Source organism: Colobus angolensis, unplaced genomic scaffold (genome assembly GCF_000951035.1).
Source record: "Colobus angolensis palliatus isolate OR3802 unplaced genomic scaffold, Cang.pa_1.0 Scaffold345, whole genome shotgun sequence".
NCBI lineage: Eukaryota > Metazoa > Chordata > Mammalia > Primates > Cercopithecidae > Colobus > Colobus angolensis.
In genome coordinates this window covers 568,331-589,126 of record NW_012116766.1, presented here as the reverse complement: position 1 = coordinate 589,126, position 20,796 = coordinate 568,331, and the positions used below count along the sequence as shown (strand labels likewise).

Genomic DNA, 20,796 nt, shown 5'->3' with positions numbered 1-20,796 from the left:
TTTAGATTGGTATGTAAAATCCATATTTATGCAATATCCATATAACATTGACACCTAAATAAAAAATATATAATATGAATCAAGTAAAGCATACCTAAAAGATAATAGGTTTTGATCTGATTTTAATTTACTAAAATATTCATATGTATCAACAATGTGCATATTCAAAAACATTCTGACTTCAATCGCCTCAAATTACAGATATCTTAAACGCCAGAGACTCCACAAAGTAAAAATTATTTTCGGAGCTGAATTTTTAAATTTGCATTAGTAAAACAGACCTATTCCTAAGACTTGCTTAAATGAAACTACCGCTTTAAAAACTTACATACTCAAAATGTATTTATAGATTTCGTACTAACATTTATTAGTAATTAGCTAGAATGTAAAAGTATCTAGAAATACAAGAATTAAAATTTTTGGATATCTACTAAATGTAAGACACTATGCTAGCACAGTACCTAAATGATCTCATTTAATCTTCACAGCTATTATGAAAGGTAGGCATCAGTATCCCATTTCACAAATGAAGAATAAAGAAACTGAGGCTCAAGGAGGACTAAGTGACAAATTACATGGTGATTCTGAAGATCTTCAATATCATCTACTCTAAGCACCTTTGCTCTGTAAATAAACTGAGGTCTAGAGTATTAAGTAACCTGTTCAGAATCACATGACTAGTAAATGTCCAAAGTCGAATTTATAGCTAAGGCCCCTGATTACCACTCATAGTTTATAAAAGTGACAATGTAATTCTTTTGTAATGATATCACTATAAACAAAAAAAGTATATAGTTCACCTGAGTGGGTGATCATATGACGTTTTAGCTGATTAGCTGAAATAAATTTCTTCATACATTCTTGACAATCAAATATCTCATGAATCTGCAAAAGGTTAAATAGACAGTTAAATCAACTGTCAAAGCCTAGTAAATTACACAGCTCTCAAGCAAAAGTGTAAACATGTGAACAGCTGCTACTGCAATACCCAAACTATATATTATAGTTCAGCCCTAATTAGTTCACACTAACCTATATACACTGAAAATGCAATGGACAGAAGTTAGCTAATAAAAAATATCATTTGAGACATAATATTCATAGTCCTTAAAAGTGTAATACAGCTGTCCTATTTAGTACATATTAAATTTATACTCTGTAAAAAAATTATACCTAATATATAATAACTCTTCTGTTATGCACAAATTTAGACTTGGAAATATGTAGAATGCAGTTAATAATATTCCCTTTACAGTAGTCAACAATATTTTAAACTTAAATGTACATAGTACAGAGAGCAACATTAATTACAGTAAAAGATCAGAAGATACAGGATTCTGAAAAGCATTTAGTACATAATAAAAGTTTCACATGAGCCAGATGCAGTGGCTCACATTTGTAATCACAGCACTTTGGAAGGCCAAGGCAAGAGGATTGCTTGAGCCCAGGAGTTTGAGACCAGCCTGGACAACAAAGTGAGACCTCGTCCCTACAAAAAAAAAATTTTTAAATAGCCAGGTGTGGTGGCATATGTCTGTGGTCCCAGCTACACAGGAGGCTGAAGCAGGATGATTGTTTAAACCTGGGAATTTCAGGCTTCAGTGAGCTGTGTTCATACTATTGCATTTCAGCATGAGTGACAGAGTGAAACTCTGTCTCAAAAAAAAAAAGTCTCACATGATAGGAGGACCACAGTTTTTAAAATGAGGAAATCTAGTCAAAGGATCCAAAGTAGCAGACATGCAGGATGAATAACTCTAAAGATCTAATGTTACAATTGATAATAGCGTATTATATTCTGGATTTTTGCTAAGTGAGTAGATTATAGTTGCTCTTGCCACAGGAGGTAAAATGGGTAACTATGTGAGATAATGCATGCATTAATTTATTTCACTAAAATAATCATTTTAACTATATGTGTATCTCATGACATTATGTTGTATAACTTAAATATACAGAATAAAATATATTTTAAAAACACAATAAGGGGGGATATAACTTTTGTAAACAATTGGCTAATATAAATATTAAAATTGAATATTAAATTAGTTATTTCCCTCCCAGACACTAACACAGAGAAACTGGATAGGTGGCATGAAAAGTAGAAGTCTAGTTTTTCAGAAACAATGTATTCAATTCTAAAAGAAATATATTACATATCATATCAGATTAGAAATGTTGATCATCCCAGTGAACAGCAGCATCACACTATGTTGTTGAACACTCAGAAATGGTTGTGGTGAAGTCATGTTTTTGTTTGAACCTCATTAAAGGTCCAGCTCACAATACTAAACCCCAGAGAAGTAAAGGCCCTTGTGCAAGAAGCCAAGACAGTGTCCCTGCAGAATAACTAGGAACAACAGTGCAGAGTGAAAGATCTAGACAAAAGTCCCTGAACTGGTACAGCACATGAGTAATGAGTGGAGGACTCAGCTGGCCCCTGATAAATGGTTCTCTTGATCTAAATGGCCATAGAAGGCCTCAAGGCAGGGAAACAGATGCTGGGGCAAGGCTGACAGATCCCAGGCCTGCAGCCCATGGCTTAATTCAATGCCCAAGCACGTGGCAGGTCGAAGGCTGCCAACCGGCCTCTGCTTCTGTCAGGTCTGACTCTTGGTGAGTCATTAAATTCAGTTATGTAAAGCAGGGGAAAAGTAGAGAAACAAGGCAGAAGCCAAAATATGCCATTCCACAAGAGTCTGACTTATCTCTCCTACTTAGACGCAATGGCATCTATGAGGGGATATCTGGAATCCAAAGAGTTCCTTTAGAAAGCACGTGGGATCTGTATGACTGCCTGCACAAGCGTTTGCAATGCTAGTGCCCCACAGCACACAAGAAAAACTTCCAGCCTGAGGCATGTTAAAGGCAGCATCTTCTATCGTCAAAGACTTTCACGGTGGCTTCAGTTAAACACCTATGTTTGAGAACCAATGATATGATTTATAATGTTTATTTAAAGACAGTAAAAGCAGATTTATATTCTTAAACTCTATGTTTCTGTAATATATAATATATAATTTTATAATGACAAGATACTCTAAGGAGATGTCATACCTTCTGAGTCATATATAAATGAAAAGTTTTGTTTTCATTTTTAATGTTAAATTTCTATTGATATATAAAATTATAAAAATTATTCATCCATATATAAAATGGAAATTGTTAAATGAAACGCTGTTCATTTGTTTCATTTTAAAGTGAAATATTGTTCACTTCTTAATTCTCATGGCTTCAACGTGAAACATTTTTCAAGGTTGAATTGAACTGATATTCCCAAAATTATAAAGGGAACATCTACTATACATTAAAGCATTTTTGCATTGACTATCTCATTTACAGTGAAAAATTCAAGCCAAAGTTATTTTCAAAATTCCTTAAAATGCTTAATAAAAAGATCATATTTAAAGTGAAAATGACAAGTAATACTATTTAATTATGCCAGATGCTAAATAAAGTATATTTTTATGAGATTGTATAAAATTTACAGTGTACCAATTTGGAGGGTAATATTTTAAAATTTGAACTCCAAAATTATTTTCAAGAAGAATCATAATATACCTTATCATTATATGAGATAATATATAGTAATTTAAGATACTAGACCATACTATAATTTGGCATTGTCATAAAGCATCATCTACTGGCAAGGTGAAATACTGTGACCAAACTCTATGAGACATTAGACACATTCAACTATAAGAAAAATTGCAACTGGAGTCAATAAAAGTTGCCTATGGATTCGGAAAGGCTGAATAGTGAAGGACTATGGCTGAAATGGAGGAAGGGCTGCACTGAGCTAGCAACTTACTAACATTCTGCAAAGACCACTCAGGAGGCATGAGTTCTAGTTTCTGTATTCCATTACCATCACATAGGCGTTTCTGATGCCTGATGATCTGTCACCATCTCCCATCACCCCCAGACCATCTAGTCACAAGAGAACAGGCTCAGGGCTCTCACTGATTCTATATTATGCTGAGTTGTGTAATTATTTCATTAAACATTATAATGTAATAATAATAGAAATAAAGTACACAATAAATGTAATGTGCTTGAATCATCCGAAAACCACCTCTCCCCACCCCCTGGTCCTTGGAAAACTTGTCTTCCAGGAAAGTGGTCCCTAGTACCAAGAAGGTTGGGAATCATTGCTCTGTTTGGTAAAATAGCTTCAATTTCAACCTCTAAGATTTAAATGGCTCAGAAAAATAAATCATAGAATTATAAAAGAGGATGCTTAGAAGATATCTATTCCAGCAGACTTAATTGTTTTGTCTCTTCAAAAGATGAACTGCTTCAGCCATAAGGGTTCTGCTTCAGAAGCCATAAGGGTGATGGGGAAGGAGGAAAAAAGACCTATAAAAGGGTCCTCTGGATTGGCATTCTGTGCAAAACTTCTTTCAAAAGCAGTCTCAGTGCCCATTTTAGCAGCATTGAAATTGGAATGTAACAAAGAAGATTAGCATGGCCTCTGCACAAGGAGGACACACAAATTCATAAAGTATTCCATATCTCTAAACAACCTAATAAGACTGCCACTTGAAACTGAAAACCAAAGAAAAGTAGTTTCATGGTACATAGAGAACAAACAAACAAGAGAATACTGATCAATTCTGTGTCCCGTTTTACAAATGGGAGAAGAAAGGCCTAATGTTACATGGACGGTTGGTGACAGAAAAAGAAACCCACTACCCTGATTCCTGCTCTGGTGCTTGTCCTATTATTTCTCCTTAAGGATCAAAATCACTAAACATACAAGATACAACCTTAGACATACCAACACAATAATTTAGCTACCTCACATGTTATAAGTTAAATCCACAGCACATGGTTGGAGCTACTGGATTAAAAATCATATAAATTTTAAGTCCTGTCAAATTACTTTGTAATACATCTATATATAAACAGAGATAAAAATTCATTTTACAAACCATAACAAAAGTAAAATTTTATTTTCACGAATACCATCTCCTTCCCTTTTGTAAAAACTAAAAGAAAATATCTTATGCTCATAGCTATGCTAAAAGAAACAATATGTGAAATTAAGAATAATCATTTACATCTTTGTTATAATAATAAAATATAGTATGCATATATTGGACCTTGTCATGGCAAGAGCAAAAATTAAAACTACATTTTAATTCTATTTTATTATATATTCTATTAAACAGTTGCTAATGTTGTTAGAGTTAATAATTGCTATTGATTTTTCAGATTATCTTTTCACATCAAAATAATAACTTGTTAACTTTTATACTTACTATAAAACATTAAAATTGTTAAAGATAGATATTAAACTGTGATGAATCTTTATCTTACTGACCTTTCTATGTTCCTGTAGGCTTGATGCTGAAGAACACTTTTTATTGCACACTGAACATATAAGCTTTTTCTTAGGATCTCCTAAAATAGAAATAAAATACCATCATGATTTAAATGAGACTATTAAGAGGAACAAGAAATAGTGTTTTGAGGTGATATGTAAGTTCATCTTCATAATTTAGAATTCTAAACTATTCAGTGTTGTAGATATATCCATTAAACTTAAAGAGTAAGTTATATTTTAAATCTTCTCTTTAATTATTTTTTAAGTAGAGAAAAGACATACACATTTACTTAACATGTACATAGGGGAGCCTTCAGAATAAAGACCCAAGCTCCCAAGAAAATGCAGGAGCTTATATACCTTCTCATAATTTTTATTATTATGGGTACATGATAGTTGTATGTATTTTTAGGGTACATGTCATGTTTCAATGTAGGCATGCAATGTGTAATAATCACATCAGGGTAATTGGGGTACCCATCATCTCAAGCATCTATCATTTCTTTGTGTTAGCAACATCTCTTCTGTTTTTTTTTTTAATTCTTTTATTTTTAAATATACAATATATTCTGTTCTTTTATTTTTAAATACACAATAAGTTATGTTGACTATAGTCACCCTGTTGTGCTATCAAATAATGTATTGTATTTATTCTAACTATATTTTTACACCTATTAACTATCCCCATTTTATTCACCCCTTCCCTCCTACCCTTCCCAGCCTCTGGTAACCATCATTCTATTCTCTATCTTCATGAGTTTAATAGTTTTAATTTTAGCTTCCATATATAAGTTAGCACATGTGAAATTTGTGCAGCTGTGTCTGGCTTACTTCACTTAAGAAAATTACCTTTACCCATTCTCTCATTGATGGACACTTAGGTTGATTCCAAATCTTGGCTACTGTGAATAGTGCTGCAATAAACATGGGAGTGCAGATATCTCTTCGATATACCGATTTCCTTTCATTGGGGTATATATCTAGCAGTGGAATTGCTAGCTCTATCTTCAGTCTTTTGAGTAACCACCACACCATCGTCCACAGAGGCTGTACTAATTTGCATTCCCACCAACAGCGTACAAGCATTCCCCTTTCTCCACATCCTCTCCAGCATTCGTTATTGCCTGTCTTTTGGATAAAAGCCATTTTAACTAGGGTGAGATGATATCTCACTATAGTTTTGATTTACATTTTTTTCTGATGATTAATTTTGTTGAACATTTTTTCATATACCTGTAGGCCATCTGTATGTCTTCTTTTGAAAAATGTCTATTCAGATCTTTTGTCCATTTTTAATTAGATTATTTGATTTTTTCCTATTGAGTTGTTTGAGCACCTTATATATTCTGTTTATTAATCACTTGTCAGATGGGTAGTTCGCAAATACGCTCTCCCATTCTGCGTAAAAGCTTTCTTTTTAAATTTGAGACATCTTCATAGTTTCATATACCATTTTCTACATATATAAAACTGGCCTTTCACTTTTCCGTGTACTAATACTGTATATTAGTAAAAGAGAAAATGATATATCCACAAGGAATTCAAATCAAAATTAAAATTAATCAAATGTTTGTAAAAGAAAAAACTAAATTTATTAATTCATAAATTGTGTTAATTCTTCTATATTTCAACATAATATTTTATTTAATCAGCTGAGTTTTTTAAGATAGAATCTATAGACTATTCTTTCCAGCACTAGGGTCCTATAAAATATTTAAGTATATGCTTTTCAAATTAACGTTAAGAAATAAAGTACAATAAAACAATATATTGGCAATTCATACTATTACACAAAGCCTAATTCTGTCTTCTTATGTAGTGATTATGTTTATAGTAGCTCATTTCATATTTCAAATTTCACAGTTGTTATAGAAATGAAGAGGCAATCAAACATTATTAAATGTGATATAATAAGAATATCAAATGCACCACAATGAATAACCATAAAATGTGTTTTCAACTTTTAATTGGTTGATATCAGATATACAAAAAGTAAGCATATAGTATAATGAATCACCATCTATCCATCACCTGGCCCCAGCAATGACTCACGATGACCATTCCTGCCCCAACCTCAACCCCATCCACTCCCCTACTTCTCTATATTTTGAAGCAAATCTAAAACAAGTAAACTCAATATTACAAAATGATTTCTATAATAAAGGATTCTACAAGCATGTATATGAGAGCTTCTTTGTTTACTATCTCCAATAGGGAATATTCTTTCCTCAAATGCCTGTGTAGCCCATAGAGGAAAGGCGAGAAGCAAGAGACATACTATGAATGAGAGAATAACATCATGTACTAACCCCAGTGAAATACATGGCATAGTAACCGTTAGCTAAAACACAGCAAGATTTTACACTTTATATGGTCAACAAATAAAAAAAATTATAAAACAAGATTTCCTTTTATGAATTATTTCCTACAAAATCACCATAAATTTCCAGAATTAGTAATATTACAATATGCAAGGTCAACTACAAGAAGCCCCAAAGAAATTGTGCTTATAGCACAGCCTGAAGACCACATGCCCAGTAAGAATGCAAGTTTCCAGAGTTTCGTATGCATCTGGTTTTTCACTTAGTTCAGCAAACTTAAACTTTAAAACTGACATGAAAGTTCTATTACAATTTATTGCAGACATAGATGAAGAAAATTAAGAATAGCATTTTAACTAGAACAGCACTGAAAATCAAAAAACTATGAAGGCAAGTCTATCAAAAAGTTATGCTTGCTTTTTGCAATCATAGGGAATATCCCAGTATACTGAATTCAGAAAAAATGTCATCTTCCCTAAGTCAGCCATGTATTCTTCAAAAGGAAAGAAAGAAACCAGAACACTGTAAAAGCCTAGTGACAGTCACCAAGCTGGAGGTGCATTTCACAAGGCCCTACTTCCACCACACACAGCTTTCACCATAGGCTGCACTTAATATGCAGCCCAAACCAATGATGGAAAGTTGCAGCTAGCAGTTGTTCATGCCAGCCTCCATAACTGTATTATTATTAAAGTGAATACTTTTTGGACAATGAACAAATATAGGATACAGATGCTGGGTGCAGATTATCACCTTCTCCTGAATATAAAAATAAACAACTGAAGGGAGAAAAGAAATCCACTTTGTCCAACATCCAGAGACACATAGCTACCCACTTCCCAGAAGTCAAGGCAAAAATAAACACATGAACAAAGAATATGAAATAAAAGAACACACAGGGTTTCATAAATCTCAACCTCCTTTAAGGAGGAAGTCTACAGAGGTAAAAAGACAAGAAGTAAAAAGTTAATTGGGACAATACAGCCATCTGTTCAACTCACTGCAATAGATTTAATCCCTAAGCCAAAATATATTTACTGACAGTATACCATGTGCTAAGCAGATACACCTAAAAGACAGTCAAATTTTATATTTGTTTTACTGTTTAGCTAGCTATTAGATGAAATTCAAATAATATTTGTTTTCTTAATCCATACATACTCAATTCCAATGTCAAAATGTCTTAGCAATTTTCTCTAACTTAGGAGAACTGTAAGTATTTTCACAAGTTGGATTTTACTGTAAAAATAATAAGACAGAAGGACATCACTTAATAATTACAAATTTTAACAATTTATAAAAGAAATGTCATATGCCGAAACATTTAAAATTGTTACTTAAAAATATTAATTCTTAATGCACCTGACTACCCAAACATAACAAACCTCTAACTAAGGCTTACAGTTACAATTAATTCAGAAATGGAAAAAAGAATAAATGCTGCTAAATTCAACTTGAGAAAGAAATAGTGTTCAGTGAAAGAAAAAACTCCACTGCCAGCGCTCCACATCTGTGTGAAACACAATGGAAAAGCCAGCTCTCTCCTCAAGAGTGAGAATTAAAAACAGATCGCTGCAGCCTGGGGAAAGGAAGCCCCTTCGGAAACGACCCTCCAATGACTCCTCACCAGTGTGGACATTTTCCTGGTGTCTTTTCAGGGCATCCTTGCTCTTCAGCCTCTTTCCACAGCTGTCAGCCTTGCACACAAACCTGGCATCCCCCCGGCAAGTCTCCTGGTGCTGCTCAAAACTACAAGACAACCAGCAAAGCGGAACAGGGAGAAGAAATGGTGAAGACATACCTACAAAACTCTAACATCAGCAAGATTTTGTAATACATGCTCCCTAGTAGAGTTTTGGGGTCATTCCATGCATTACCTATGCAGGTAAGAAGAAAAGCATTTAAATTCTGTAGGTATGTGAAACTGAATTACTAAGAAGCATGAAAGTGTGCATGCAAAAAATGACCCACAATTATATAACAGCCATTTCATAACTCAGACACAAAACCTCGATGCTGAACTGAAGGAAGAATTGCAAACAGAGCACTGAAAACTTCGCGAAGACTCCTTCAGACTGCTTTTCGCTGTGCACTGAAGAACACTAAAGGGAAATAGGAAAAAGAGAAAGAAAAAAAAAACAAAAACTGGAACTCTAAGACAAAAATGAAACTATGCTAACTCTGAATAAAAGTCACGTTCGTGATCCTTTTTTTTCATTCTGTCTTCTGCCTTTTTAAATTTTTAGTAGTACCTTATTTAACTCTAAGCTCCTGCTCAGCAGGGTGTCTTTTGTATAAAAATATAATACAAAACGCAATAAAAACAAACTAAAATGAAACTTAACATCTATTTATTTAAAAGCATATAGCCCTTGCTTGTTTTCTTAAGAATATACAATAGAACTTCTAAATATGTAGTATCCTGCTATTATAAAAGTTCTGATACTCTGAACATTTAGTAAGTTTTAAGCACAATTTTTCATCTCAATTTTTATAAGCAAAAGTTGATGCATATAATATTTATAGTCTTAGTATGAAATGTAGCATATTTCAGAATTTTAGTTCAATGAAACACAAAAATGTAACATTAAAGCCTATGTTAAAGATTTCCTGCTCATAAGTAAGGTGACATTCTGTTAAAATGAGAAGCTAAGGTTGGAGAAAGGAAGCAAATGGCAGGATGGCAGCACATAAGAGAAGAGAAAAAGACATATGTTGATGAGATGGGACAATTTATATTACTTTCATATTGGAAGTCATTGGCTTCAACAAAATGATAGTCTACAGTTGTATCCAACATGTAAATATGCTTTTAAATTACTTAAATTCAATTATCTGATTAAAATTAAAAACTTTAATGAGTAAAAAAAATAAAACTTTACAAATGCATGTACCTACTTTCTCACTTTTAATAATTTCTGATCCTGTAAAATATTTAAATAAAGATAATTTTATGTTGTTAATATAAATTGTTAAAATAAAAAAGGGTACAGAGCTATGTGTGGGATCACCTAATTCATCATATTGTTTTATCCGGGACCTATGCATCTTTAAATTATTCCTCCAAAGTTGCTCTCAAATAAACAGTGCTTCCCAAAATGTCCAGGAATTCTTTATACTTTGAACTCTCCCCATTTCTTAAACTTTTATTTTAACAGCTTCCAGAAGCAATATAAAATGTAGACATCTAAAAGTCTGTTACCTTGAAGGAGTAACTAAATTAGGCATATCTGAATTTCAGATTAAACCAGTAAGTTTGATACGTAATGGCAAATTATTAAATGGACAAAATTAATTACCATAAACAGTGTTTATGTGTTAAAATTCATAATTTGAATATTTCAAAAATCAACATACTATACCAAGAAAAGATGAGTTAATGACAATACCAATGTGAAATGCTTAATCTCTCACTCACACATAAACATGCGCGTGCACGCGTGCATACAAACACACACACACAGGTTAAAAACTATGAGTTAAGCCAAATGGAATAAACTGTGTTAGTTTATGATTTTAAAGATATTCTTTAATATACGCACTGTCTTTGCAAAGCCTGCTTAACTGGGAATTTCTTCCCACAGTTCTTGCACTTAAATTCTTTCTCCTCTGTGGGTTTCTGATGCAATGTCTGAAGATGCTCAGCAAGAATATCCTCACTGGTAAAACTCGATTCACATTGAGGACAAGCATAGTCCTCTTTACAGCCAAGGTGATCTGCACATTTACAAGGAAGCATATTCATGAGACAAAAATTCAGAGCCAAGAAATGCTAAGTTTTGCTCTCATTTTAAATTAATTAATTAATTGTGCTTAAGGATACCATATGAGTAAATTCTTATTATCACTACAAATATTAAGAGTATTGGCCACAAAAAAAATAATAGCAAGTGTTACTAGAGAGAAATACATTATTTTCAAAATCACTAGTCTTTCAGCAAATTAATTAATATAAAGTCAAATTCCTTATGTAATTCATCCTATAACGTTAACTTTTCATATCAAAATGTTAAATTAGAAAACAAAAGCTATTCCTGAAATTGGTCATTTTTAGCTCATTTTTACCTTCACAAGGAGAAAAATCCAACTGAGGCAAACTATATTGAATTACCAAGGGGAATCTCACATACGTGTGAAAAAAGACCAAGCTCATAAAAACAGTGCTGATTAAGCTAGTAGAGTGGGTTATAGGCTATACTGTCCCATATAGACTGGTGCAGGTCTGACCAAATTTCTCAGTGTGCTATTTAAGTAACACATTTGTTTCTGATTATGAAATAAAATTAGATTTAGAAAATGTAGAAAGTAAAAAGCACCAATAATCCCATCATGAAGAGACAACTGTCATAATATTACTGGCAAGCCTGACTTGCCATTAGTGCATACATATTCTATGCGCAGCCTAAGAAGAGGTAAATTTAGGATCATACTTTATATACAATTTTATATGTTTCCCCACTTAACATCTTCTCAAGTCAAATGTTGGCATTTTTTTAAACCTAAAGTACCACAATTTATTTAACCAAACTCTTCATTGTTAGACATTTGGCTAGCTTCTTTGTTTCTTTTGCTGAGTTTGATTTTGTTTTGTTTCTTTGCTTTTCTAAATAAAACTAAGAATTCTAAAATAAAAATAGCCACAATACAAGTGCTTGGTTCATACGATTCTGTTTAACTTTCTGTTGATTCTTTATACAAAGATAATGAAAACTGGTACTTTAATAACTAAAGCAGAAATCAGGGCAGTAATAGGTAAGTAGACGACTTATTTTTAAATTAAAATAATGGACAAACTAACTTGCCCTGAGGACAACAGAGAAAAAATAAAATACGAAAACAAAGAAAATACAGAATAATATAGAAATAATTCCCATCACCCAAAATATGATATTCCAAATAGCATAATGCATATAAGCCTATCCTTATCTTCCCCTTAAATAATTCAACTAAAATAAAGAAACAGAAGCATAAGCTGGCAATGGTGACAGAATGTTCACACTTTCTCAGCCAATAATATGCAGTTAGAACAGAAAAAGTACAGGAAAAGCATACTACCACTTTGACTAATGAAACCAGTATCACTTCTGAAGTGGCTTTGCTCCACAAAATGCAAAAGTACTGTATAGTAAGTATCAGCCCACTATGGTTTGAATGTTCATAAATCCCCAAAATTCATGTTGAAACTTAAACCCCAATGGAATTGTATTAAGAGGTGGGCCCTTTAGGAGGTGATTAGGTTATGAGCACCCTGTCCTCATGAATGGGCTTAATGCCCTTGTAAAAGAAGCCCAAGAGAGCTTGTTTGTCCCTTCTGTCACATGAAGACATAGCTGGAAGGTGCTATCTAATTAGAAATGAGCCCTCCCCAGACACCAAATCTGCTGGCACCTTGACAGATTCCCAGGCTCCAGAAATGTGAGCAATAAATTTCTGCTGCTTACCAAGTATTTAGTCTAAAGTATTTTGTTATAACAGCCTGAAAGGATTAAGATGAGGCCTATTACAAAATGTGAATACCTACAGCATCATTCACATATCCCTTAAATTTCCCTTAGGAGTAAAACACAATAACATAGAAACAAGGCCAATAAGAATTGATTATCCCCTGGCAGTTAACAAGCAAGTGGCTGCAGTACAGACTGAGGAAGGTGTGACCTACGGTCACTGAAAGTTTTTGGGAATGACACTAGGGCGACCTAGCAATCCTCCAGGCTTCTGTGACCAGAACAGAAAGAGATGCCAAGAAGCTGTAGGTTCCCAAAAGATCCCAAACAAGAGGAATCAATCCCCTTCGGATCCAGCAAGCTCTCTTGTGTACCTCACTTCCACACTCACCTTTTCCCATATGCAGATGAGAAAGTAAAGTCTCAGAAAGTCAGCAACTTGCCCAACGTTACAAGACTGATTAGTGGCAGAGCTAGGGCAAGACTACAAAACTCCTCATTACTCATTATCCCAACGTGCCAGTGAGAGCACTGAGAGCCAGGAGCTGCCCCAGCAATACAGCCCTGCCTACAGCCTAGGCAGTCCTATAGGGTACATCTATCACCCACCCCCAACATGCTTTTCCCGCTGTAAGAAAGATGAGCCCACCACAAGATACCCTCTGAGAATAATTTTGACAAAAACTAACTTTATTTGAGAATGCCATATTACAAGGCAACTATAATTCAACCACAGTTTAAACTACATTTTTTCTACAACTTTTCTTCTCCCAGATCACCAATTAAAAATGCAATACCTTTTCTGCCTGCTGTTGATTGTCTTCTAGAATTTTCAGCTTCCCCTTCTTTGATGACTGTCATAATTTGCTGTTCTTCCTCATCAGCCTCCATGTCACTATCCAGGTAGCCAATCAGAAGCTCCGTGTCTGTTTCTATATCTTCAACTGCCAAATAGAAAATGTTTTCTCCTTCCTGAAACAAATTTTGTTAAATGCTGAACCATTCATTTGTTTCTGATAGTAATTAAGAAATAATTTTAAGACACATTAATAGAGTACTATGTGTGCATGAAAAGTTATTATTACTTGTTTTAAGTTTCTAGTTGATCTAGGTGCTGAAAAAGGCAGGTGGCAATATTCAGTTACCTGGCAAATAAAATACAAATACATATGACCAAAGGGTAGTGACATTTGTACATGTCAAATGGGATATGGATAATTATGTCCAGTTTTCAAAGTGAATTTTGCATCACTAACTGGCCTTATGCAAGCAACACTTTGTGGTGGCCTATAAATGCAGTTGTCATGCAACAGTGTTATTTACACATGCAGACAGAGAGCAATGAGATATCAATGATTTCATTATTATTAACACTAACACAAAACTTAAAAAAAAAAAAAAAGGCTTTCAAGTTCTAACACAAACACAAACCAGAGGAAGTGTAAATAAGGTCGTTCCCTGAAAGAATTTACTGAAACCTGGTCCTGATTTAGAAAAAAATACTAGACATCTGGGAAGTTCAAGGTGTTGATGGAGCCATCATGTGTACCTCACCTCTTTGGTCTTTCTAAATCCCACTGAAATGACAGACACGAGAAGAAGAAAAAAAGAAAACAAGGTCCACCATCAACATATCAAGATATTTTAGAAAGTCCTGGAAAACAGAAATCAGATATAGTCAAAATAATAGATAACTAATGCAGAGGAAACTTCGACCAATAACAGACACAGAAGAGGAATGCTACAAAGGACCTTCTTTCCAAGGAAACTCTAGAGAAACTTCACACTTGGAATCAACTGATAGAAAAACCACGCTGGGCCTTGGGCCAATCACCAGGGAAGCCAGAACTGAGGCTGTAAAGCGGGCTGTCCCCAGGAGAAAGCACCCAGAATTGCTCTCTTTTACATAGTTAAGGATTTGTTCTGGGAGGGTTCCTAGTGAGGCTGCTGAATATAAAGAAAAGCAAAACAGAGACTGAATTTATTGAACCTTCATAGCGGCAAAGGCAGGAAAGGACAAAGAAAATAAGCTCCACCAATGAATGAAATTCAATAAAGCACAGAGCACAGAACAAAGCCTTTCCTTTTGCAATATCATAGCACTTATGTTTAAAAGGAGGAGGAGGAAGACAAAGGAGAAGAAGTGAGAGGGGAAGGAAGAAGAGAGAGGGGAGGAAGGAGAATGTATGCATGTATATATTTATGTATATATGTAAACACAATTAGAACCTTCATGAAAAATCGCAAAGACATGCATCAAATTGTTTACACAGCTATTCTGAGGATGGGAGAGGGGCCATATTCAACATTGTTTTAGTTTGGGAGGACTTTTTTGAATAATAAGCATAGACTACTTTATAATTTTAAAACAATATGTATTAGAAAATTTCATGGAAGAGACAGAAATTATGATCATATTCATCCAATACTATGGAAGGAAGACTTGATTCAAAATTGCAAAGCACTGAAGCAAATCTAATCATGAGCTATACTTAATTTATAGACATTCCTATAACATTTGAACACTCTTGGAAGTTTTTAAATTTTATATATCCAAAAACATTAAAAAGGTTATTTCTAGTTAAGATCACTGAATTAACTTCTATACAATTGGTACTCTTAGTGCAACAAAAACAAACAAGCAAAAAATATACAGACACTAAGCAAGAGGTCTCTTTAACTCAAAAGCAGCATTTTCCAGGTCTTCATTAGATGAGTTTTTAACTGTACGGGTAACTCACTCACCTAATAAAGACTTCAGAATGTAATAATAAATCTTAGTGTTTATCTGATCAATATCCACGAAAGTTAATTGAACCGTCATCCTAGTATATTAGTGATTAATTTTGTGATGGTTTTGATAGCACCAAGTAAAGATAATAATTTTTAATTTTAAAACACGATACGATTAACTTAAACTGTAATAATAGGATATGACACGTCTGTTTAGAGGCTCTGTAATAAAAGAAAACGTTCATATACCAGCTAAAACTTTAATTTCATGAAAGTAATGGCAGCATTACAGGCTCCACAGGACCAGCTGCATGCTTTTTCTCTGTTTGCCGAAAAATGTGATATAAAGAGGAATATAGTTACAGGTGTTACTTCAATCTATTTATTTAATGGGGATGTCTGGATATCTCTGTACATATAATTCCAATCACTGTGCAGATCAGCAGTCTCTGTCCTTTCATTTGCTACCCCAATACTATTAAGAAGTACCCTCTGAAATCACTTCCTTGCATACACTGCACTAATTTTTAATCATCCTACAAATCCTGCAACTCTTTGTGGTGTTGTTCTCCTCCTTGCACACCTCAGATTGACAAGGCCTGCCACATTCCTAATTTCTGGAGCCATTTTGTCCACCTGGAGGCTCATCCCAGGCCTAATCTCCTGCCCTTGGGCAGGAAGGATTTAGAGTTACTACAGTTTGGGTGTTTGTGCCCACAAACCTCATGTTGAAATGTGATCCCCAATGCTAGAGGTGGGGCCTGACCGGAGGTGTTTGGGTCATGGGGACAAGCCTCTCATACATGGCTTGGTGCCATTCTCAGGGTAATAAATGAGTTCTTCCTCTATTACCTCCCCAGAGAGCTGATTATTAGAAAGAGTCTGGTACCCTCCTTATCCCCTCTTTGACCACAACACATATTGGTTTCACTTTACCTTCCACCATGAGGGGAAGGAGCCTGAAGCCATCACCAGAAGCAGATACTGGCACCATACTTCAGTACAAGCCTATAGAACTGTGAGCCAAATACTCATTTTTTTAATACATTACCCAGTGTCAGGTATTCCTTTATAGCAACACAAATGAACTAAGACAAGAATGTTGCCCCAATGCTCTGGGACTCAGTATCAGCTTCCTGTTGTCATGTTGTTGTTAGCCTAGCAATAACCTTGTGGTTCAGATTTGATCACTGGTTTAATATTCTCATCCTGAGATTAATTCTCCTTACTACATCTATCATTTCGGGTCTTAGGTTATTCCCTTGAGCACAAGCCCTCCTGGACTCCTTGTATATACACTTAAGATTAGCCACCTTCCTGTGACTCTGCCTAGGGGCTGAGATCCTGCTTGTGAGTCAAGTCACTGGCTCCAGGTGATTTTATTAAAAACACTTAGAAACGTGTTCAACATCAACGCCTGCTGAAAAGCAAATATTCCCCAGCCATCAATTTTCAGAGCATTATAATTTGAATACAACATATTTATAGAATGAATGGTTTTACAATTGTTATTCATCTCTTGTATTACTGCCTATTGTTTTGAATTTTTTGTCTTTTTTTAGTCTCATTTCATTTTGCTTTATTTTATTTGCACGTTGTTTTTCGGCTAATTACTTCTACTGCATACTGTTTGTAATATCAAAAAGTCACCACAGCCTAAAGGCCCAAAAATATAAGTTGAAAAAATAGTCAAATCTCTAACAGTTGGTTTTAAAACATTTATCAAATGTCATTTTAATTTTTTAAAATGTATGTAAATCAATATGCCCCCAAAAGAAAAAAATATGTAAACAAAGGTGTTAACAGGGCTGTTTCTAATAGAGGAAATCATGAGGACTTTGTACAGTCATCTTCTGCTACTCTACATTTTATAATTTTTCTGGAATTAATTAATTTATTTTATTTATTACTTTTATAGTAACAGATAACAATGGATAATTAATGAATCCTGTTCCTTGATACCAGGAAGCTGTACTACATGGCGACCAAAGAGAGCAGGGCTTTGGGCTGCTCAGGGTTCAAAATCTCACTCTAGATTGACTAGCTATGGGACTGAGCAAACAGCCTAATCTCCCAAATCACCAATTTTCTCACTTGTAAGACGGAGACAACAGTAGTGCCTATCTCATAGGATGGCTGTGAAGATTAAATTTGGTAATATTTGCAAAGTCTAGCCAGGTGCCCTAAAAGCTGAAAGCATTCATGAGTGACAGCTACCATCATTACTATTTAACAAAAACTTGAATGCCAGTGGTTAACATATTCATTTTGTTTCCAAAGTCTGTTTCAACCAAACTATCACACAAAGTTGCTTTTACCATGCTGCTTTTGATTACATTTCGTTTGGCCAAAATGCTATCAGTCAAAATATAATCCAGCTCCACTGCCTGCCTAGCAGAGCTCTGAAATGCTCTGCCCTGGATCTCCTGTTGCCATGCTCTCTTCCCCTGTTAACATGTTAAAGTGCTGCTCCGGTTTGGACCTCAGATACCAATCACTTGTCTGAACCATACCTAAGGTGTCCAACCATGAAGTCTGCCTGCAATTGAGGGGTTTCCAAGGATAGGGATTATTCAGTGCTAAAACTGAGAGAGTCCTGGACAAACTAGGATAGTTGGATACCCTAACTATACCCATCATGCTCTCCATAATCACATTCTTAACCTCACTTAAGATTTCCTAACAACAATATTGACTGGGTCTACCTCTTTCACCATCTCTAGGTCCAGATCAGGATTCTCACCATTTAGGGCCAGTCATATTCTCAGATACAACTCCAACACCCTACCAAGTGAACTCCCATCATCTGAATTTTCATGTCATTCTCTTATCCCCAAATCTCCTTCAAATGTACCTGCTCCTTTTCTTCCATCCAACTAGTACACTTCTCAGAAAACACAGAGCTAATTCCTACCTTAATTCAACTGCAAAGATGCCACTTGGCCCCTTTGCTATAACTCTTCCACGTCCTCTGAGGCACAGCTTTCACCCTCCTTCGAGAAACTTTCTCTAATCTACTAAATTCACGTAGGAACTTTTAATTAGGAGTTCTCTATATCAGTTGCCTTAACTTCAATTGGACACATCATTTACTTCTGTGGTTTTTGTCACTTAATTCATGTGATCAATGAATTTCTAATAGGTGTTGCTCTTACCTCCCCAAAAGATGATTTTCTCAAGTGGACAAGAATTATCAAGTATAAGCTAATCTCATAATACTTGCTCAATATTTTTTAAATAATAGGTAGTAAAATAGTTGTGCCAGAAGAAAAACAACACATAAGCTTACACAACTTTTCCTTTATTTATTTACAGCTGGGAGGCTATTAAAATAATCCAGGTCATACATAGTGGTGACTCGAGAGGACTGTAGCAGTGAGTAGTGGAGGCAGTGGGAAGTAATCATTCTGAGCATGCTTTGAAGGGAAAGCAGATGCCATTTCCTGATAGATTGTATATGGAGTGTGAGAGAGCAAGGGTCAAGGATGAGTCCAAGGTAATGAAGTTTTCCCTGAAGCATTCACAGATGTTGCTGTATTTAATAATGATTCTTCTTACAGAATCGAAACAAACAGTAAGTATGAATTTTTGCTTTAAATCTATCCCTTCTGTGTATATATAAATATAATTTCATGTGGACCTTCACTAAGGTACCCTGGAATATTAGTCAATTCAGTCATTTACTATCCTTCAACAAATCTACAAAGAAGTCATTCATAATCCCCAACCAAAAAAAATTATTTTAGATGATAAATTGACTCACAAAGCCCTTCCTTCGGACAACGAATGCATTCTGATAAGAAAAGGAGAGAGTAGAATTTTGCTTCTTTGAATAAACCTGAAAAACAATACCAGTGGCTTAGATTGTATCAGACTGGTCATTTTGGTAACATCATATAATATGGAATTCAGATTTGCTGGCAAACACACACACAAAAGCTTCTCCAAATATGATAGTTGTCATGGTTTTCAAAAAATCTTTTGTAATGAAGATAAGCAAATCCAGAAAAAAAAGCAATAACCTGGCTAGGATGCTTCAGCAGAAAAGTCAGAGGTAGTGCCATGTGGTGTGGCCATTACAGAGCTTTCTCTGGAGGCAAGGGCACTGCCAAACTTCTTATGCATCAAATTAATCATTGCTAAATTCAGAAAGTTTAGAAGAGCAGTCATATAAATACAGTGATATTCAAATAACATTTCAACTGTCATGAATTTTGAACGGTTTACTTTATGTAAATGGTCTTAAACAACACTAAAAGAAAAAAACTATTATCATCAGTATCTCATCTCACACTAGTAACCTAATTCTTAGATTCCCAAGGTATCTCAGCGCACTGGGTGGGAAGTTCCATCACAGAAAATCAATCCGTGGGTAAGAGAATCCAAGCTCCTATGCCAAGGGCTAATATCAAGGCCTGAGGGAAAGCACTGGAGAAGCCAGCCAGATGGTAGGCTTTGGAAGCCGATTAGGAATCAGTACGGCCCTCAATGTCCTCATTGTAAAATAGAAAATACAACGCCCCTGGACTTATTAGTGCTTTGGAATGGATTCTACTGCAAATGTCTGCTAATTACATGGCTAAGAACACTTAGAAGAAATAATAGTATCCCTCATTTATATAGCACTTTGCAGTTTCTAGTGTTTCATGTACTTTATCTCATCTTACCTTCATGGAACCCTTGGAGATATGGATGGAAATGTCCAGTACATGGATAGATACTGGCTTGGGAGTCAGATAGACTTGAATTTGTATCCTAGTATATAACTTAGTAGATACAGATCTTTAGGCAAGGTTATCTTAACTTCCCTTAGTCTAGCTTTCCTCATCTATAAAGTGGGTTCAATAGTATCTACTTTAAAGAATTGTTTTAGGCTGGGCGCGGTGGCTCAAGTCTGTAATCCCCGCACTTTGGGAGGCCGAGACGGGTGGATCACGAGGTCAGGAGATCGAGACCATCCTGGCTAACA

The 20,796-nt window shown here is 34.9% G+C and overlaps 1 protein-coding gene across 1 annotated transcript in view; it reads right to left on the bottom strand.

Moving 5' to 3' along the window:
• The window catches only part of PRDM5 (PR domain containing 5), a 232,940-nt gene that overhangs the window by 108,043 nt on the left and 104,101 nt on the right, over nt 1-20,796 (bottom strand). Inside the window, exons 4-9 of the mRNA XM_011952701.1 lie at nt 13,892-14,066; nt 11,193-11,367; nt 9,660-9,752; nt 9,278-9,399; nt 5,327-5,406; nt 801-885 (exon numbers count right to left, since the gene is read on the bottom strand). Coding sequence (XP_011808091.1) covers nt 801-885; nt 5,327-5,406; nt 9,278-9,399; nt 9,660-9,752; nt 11,193-11,367; nt 13,892-14,066 — 730 coding nt within the window. The remainder of the gene's footprint in view (nt 1-800; nt 886-5,326; nt 5,407-9,277; nt 9,400-9,659; nt 9,753-11,192; nt 11,368-13,891; nt 14,067-20,796) is intronic.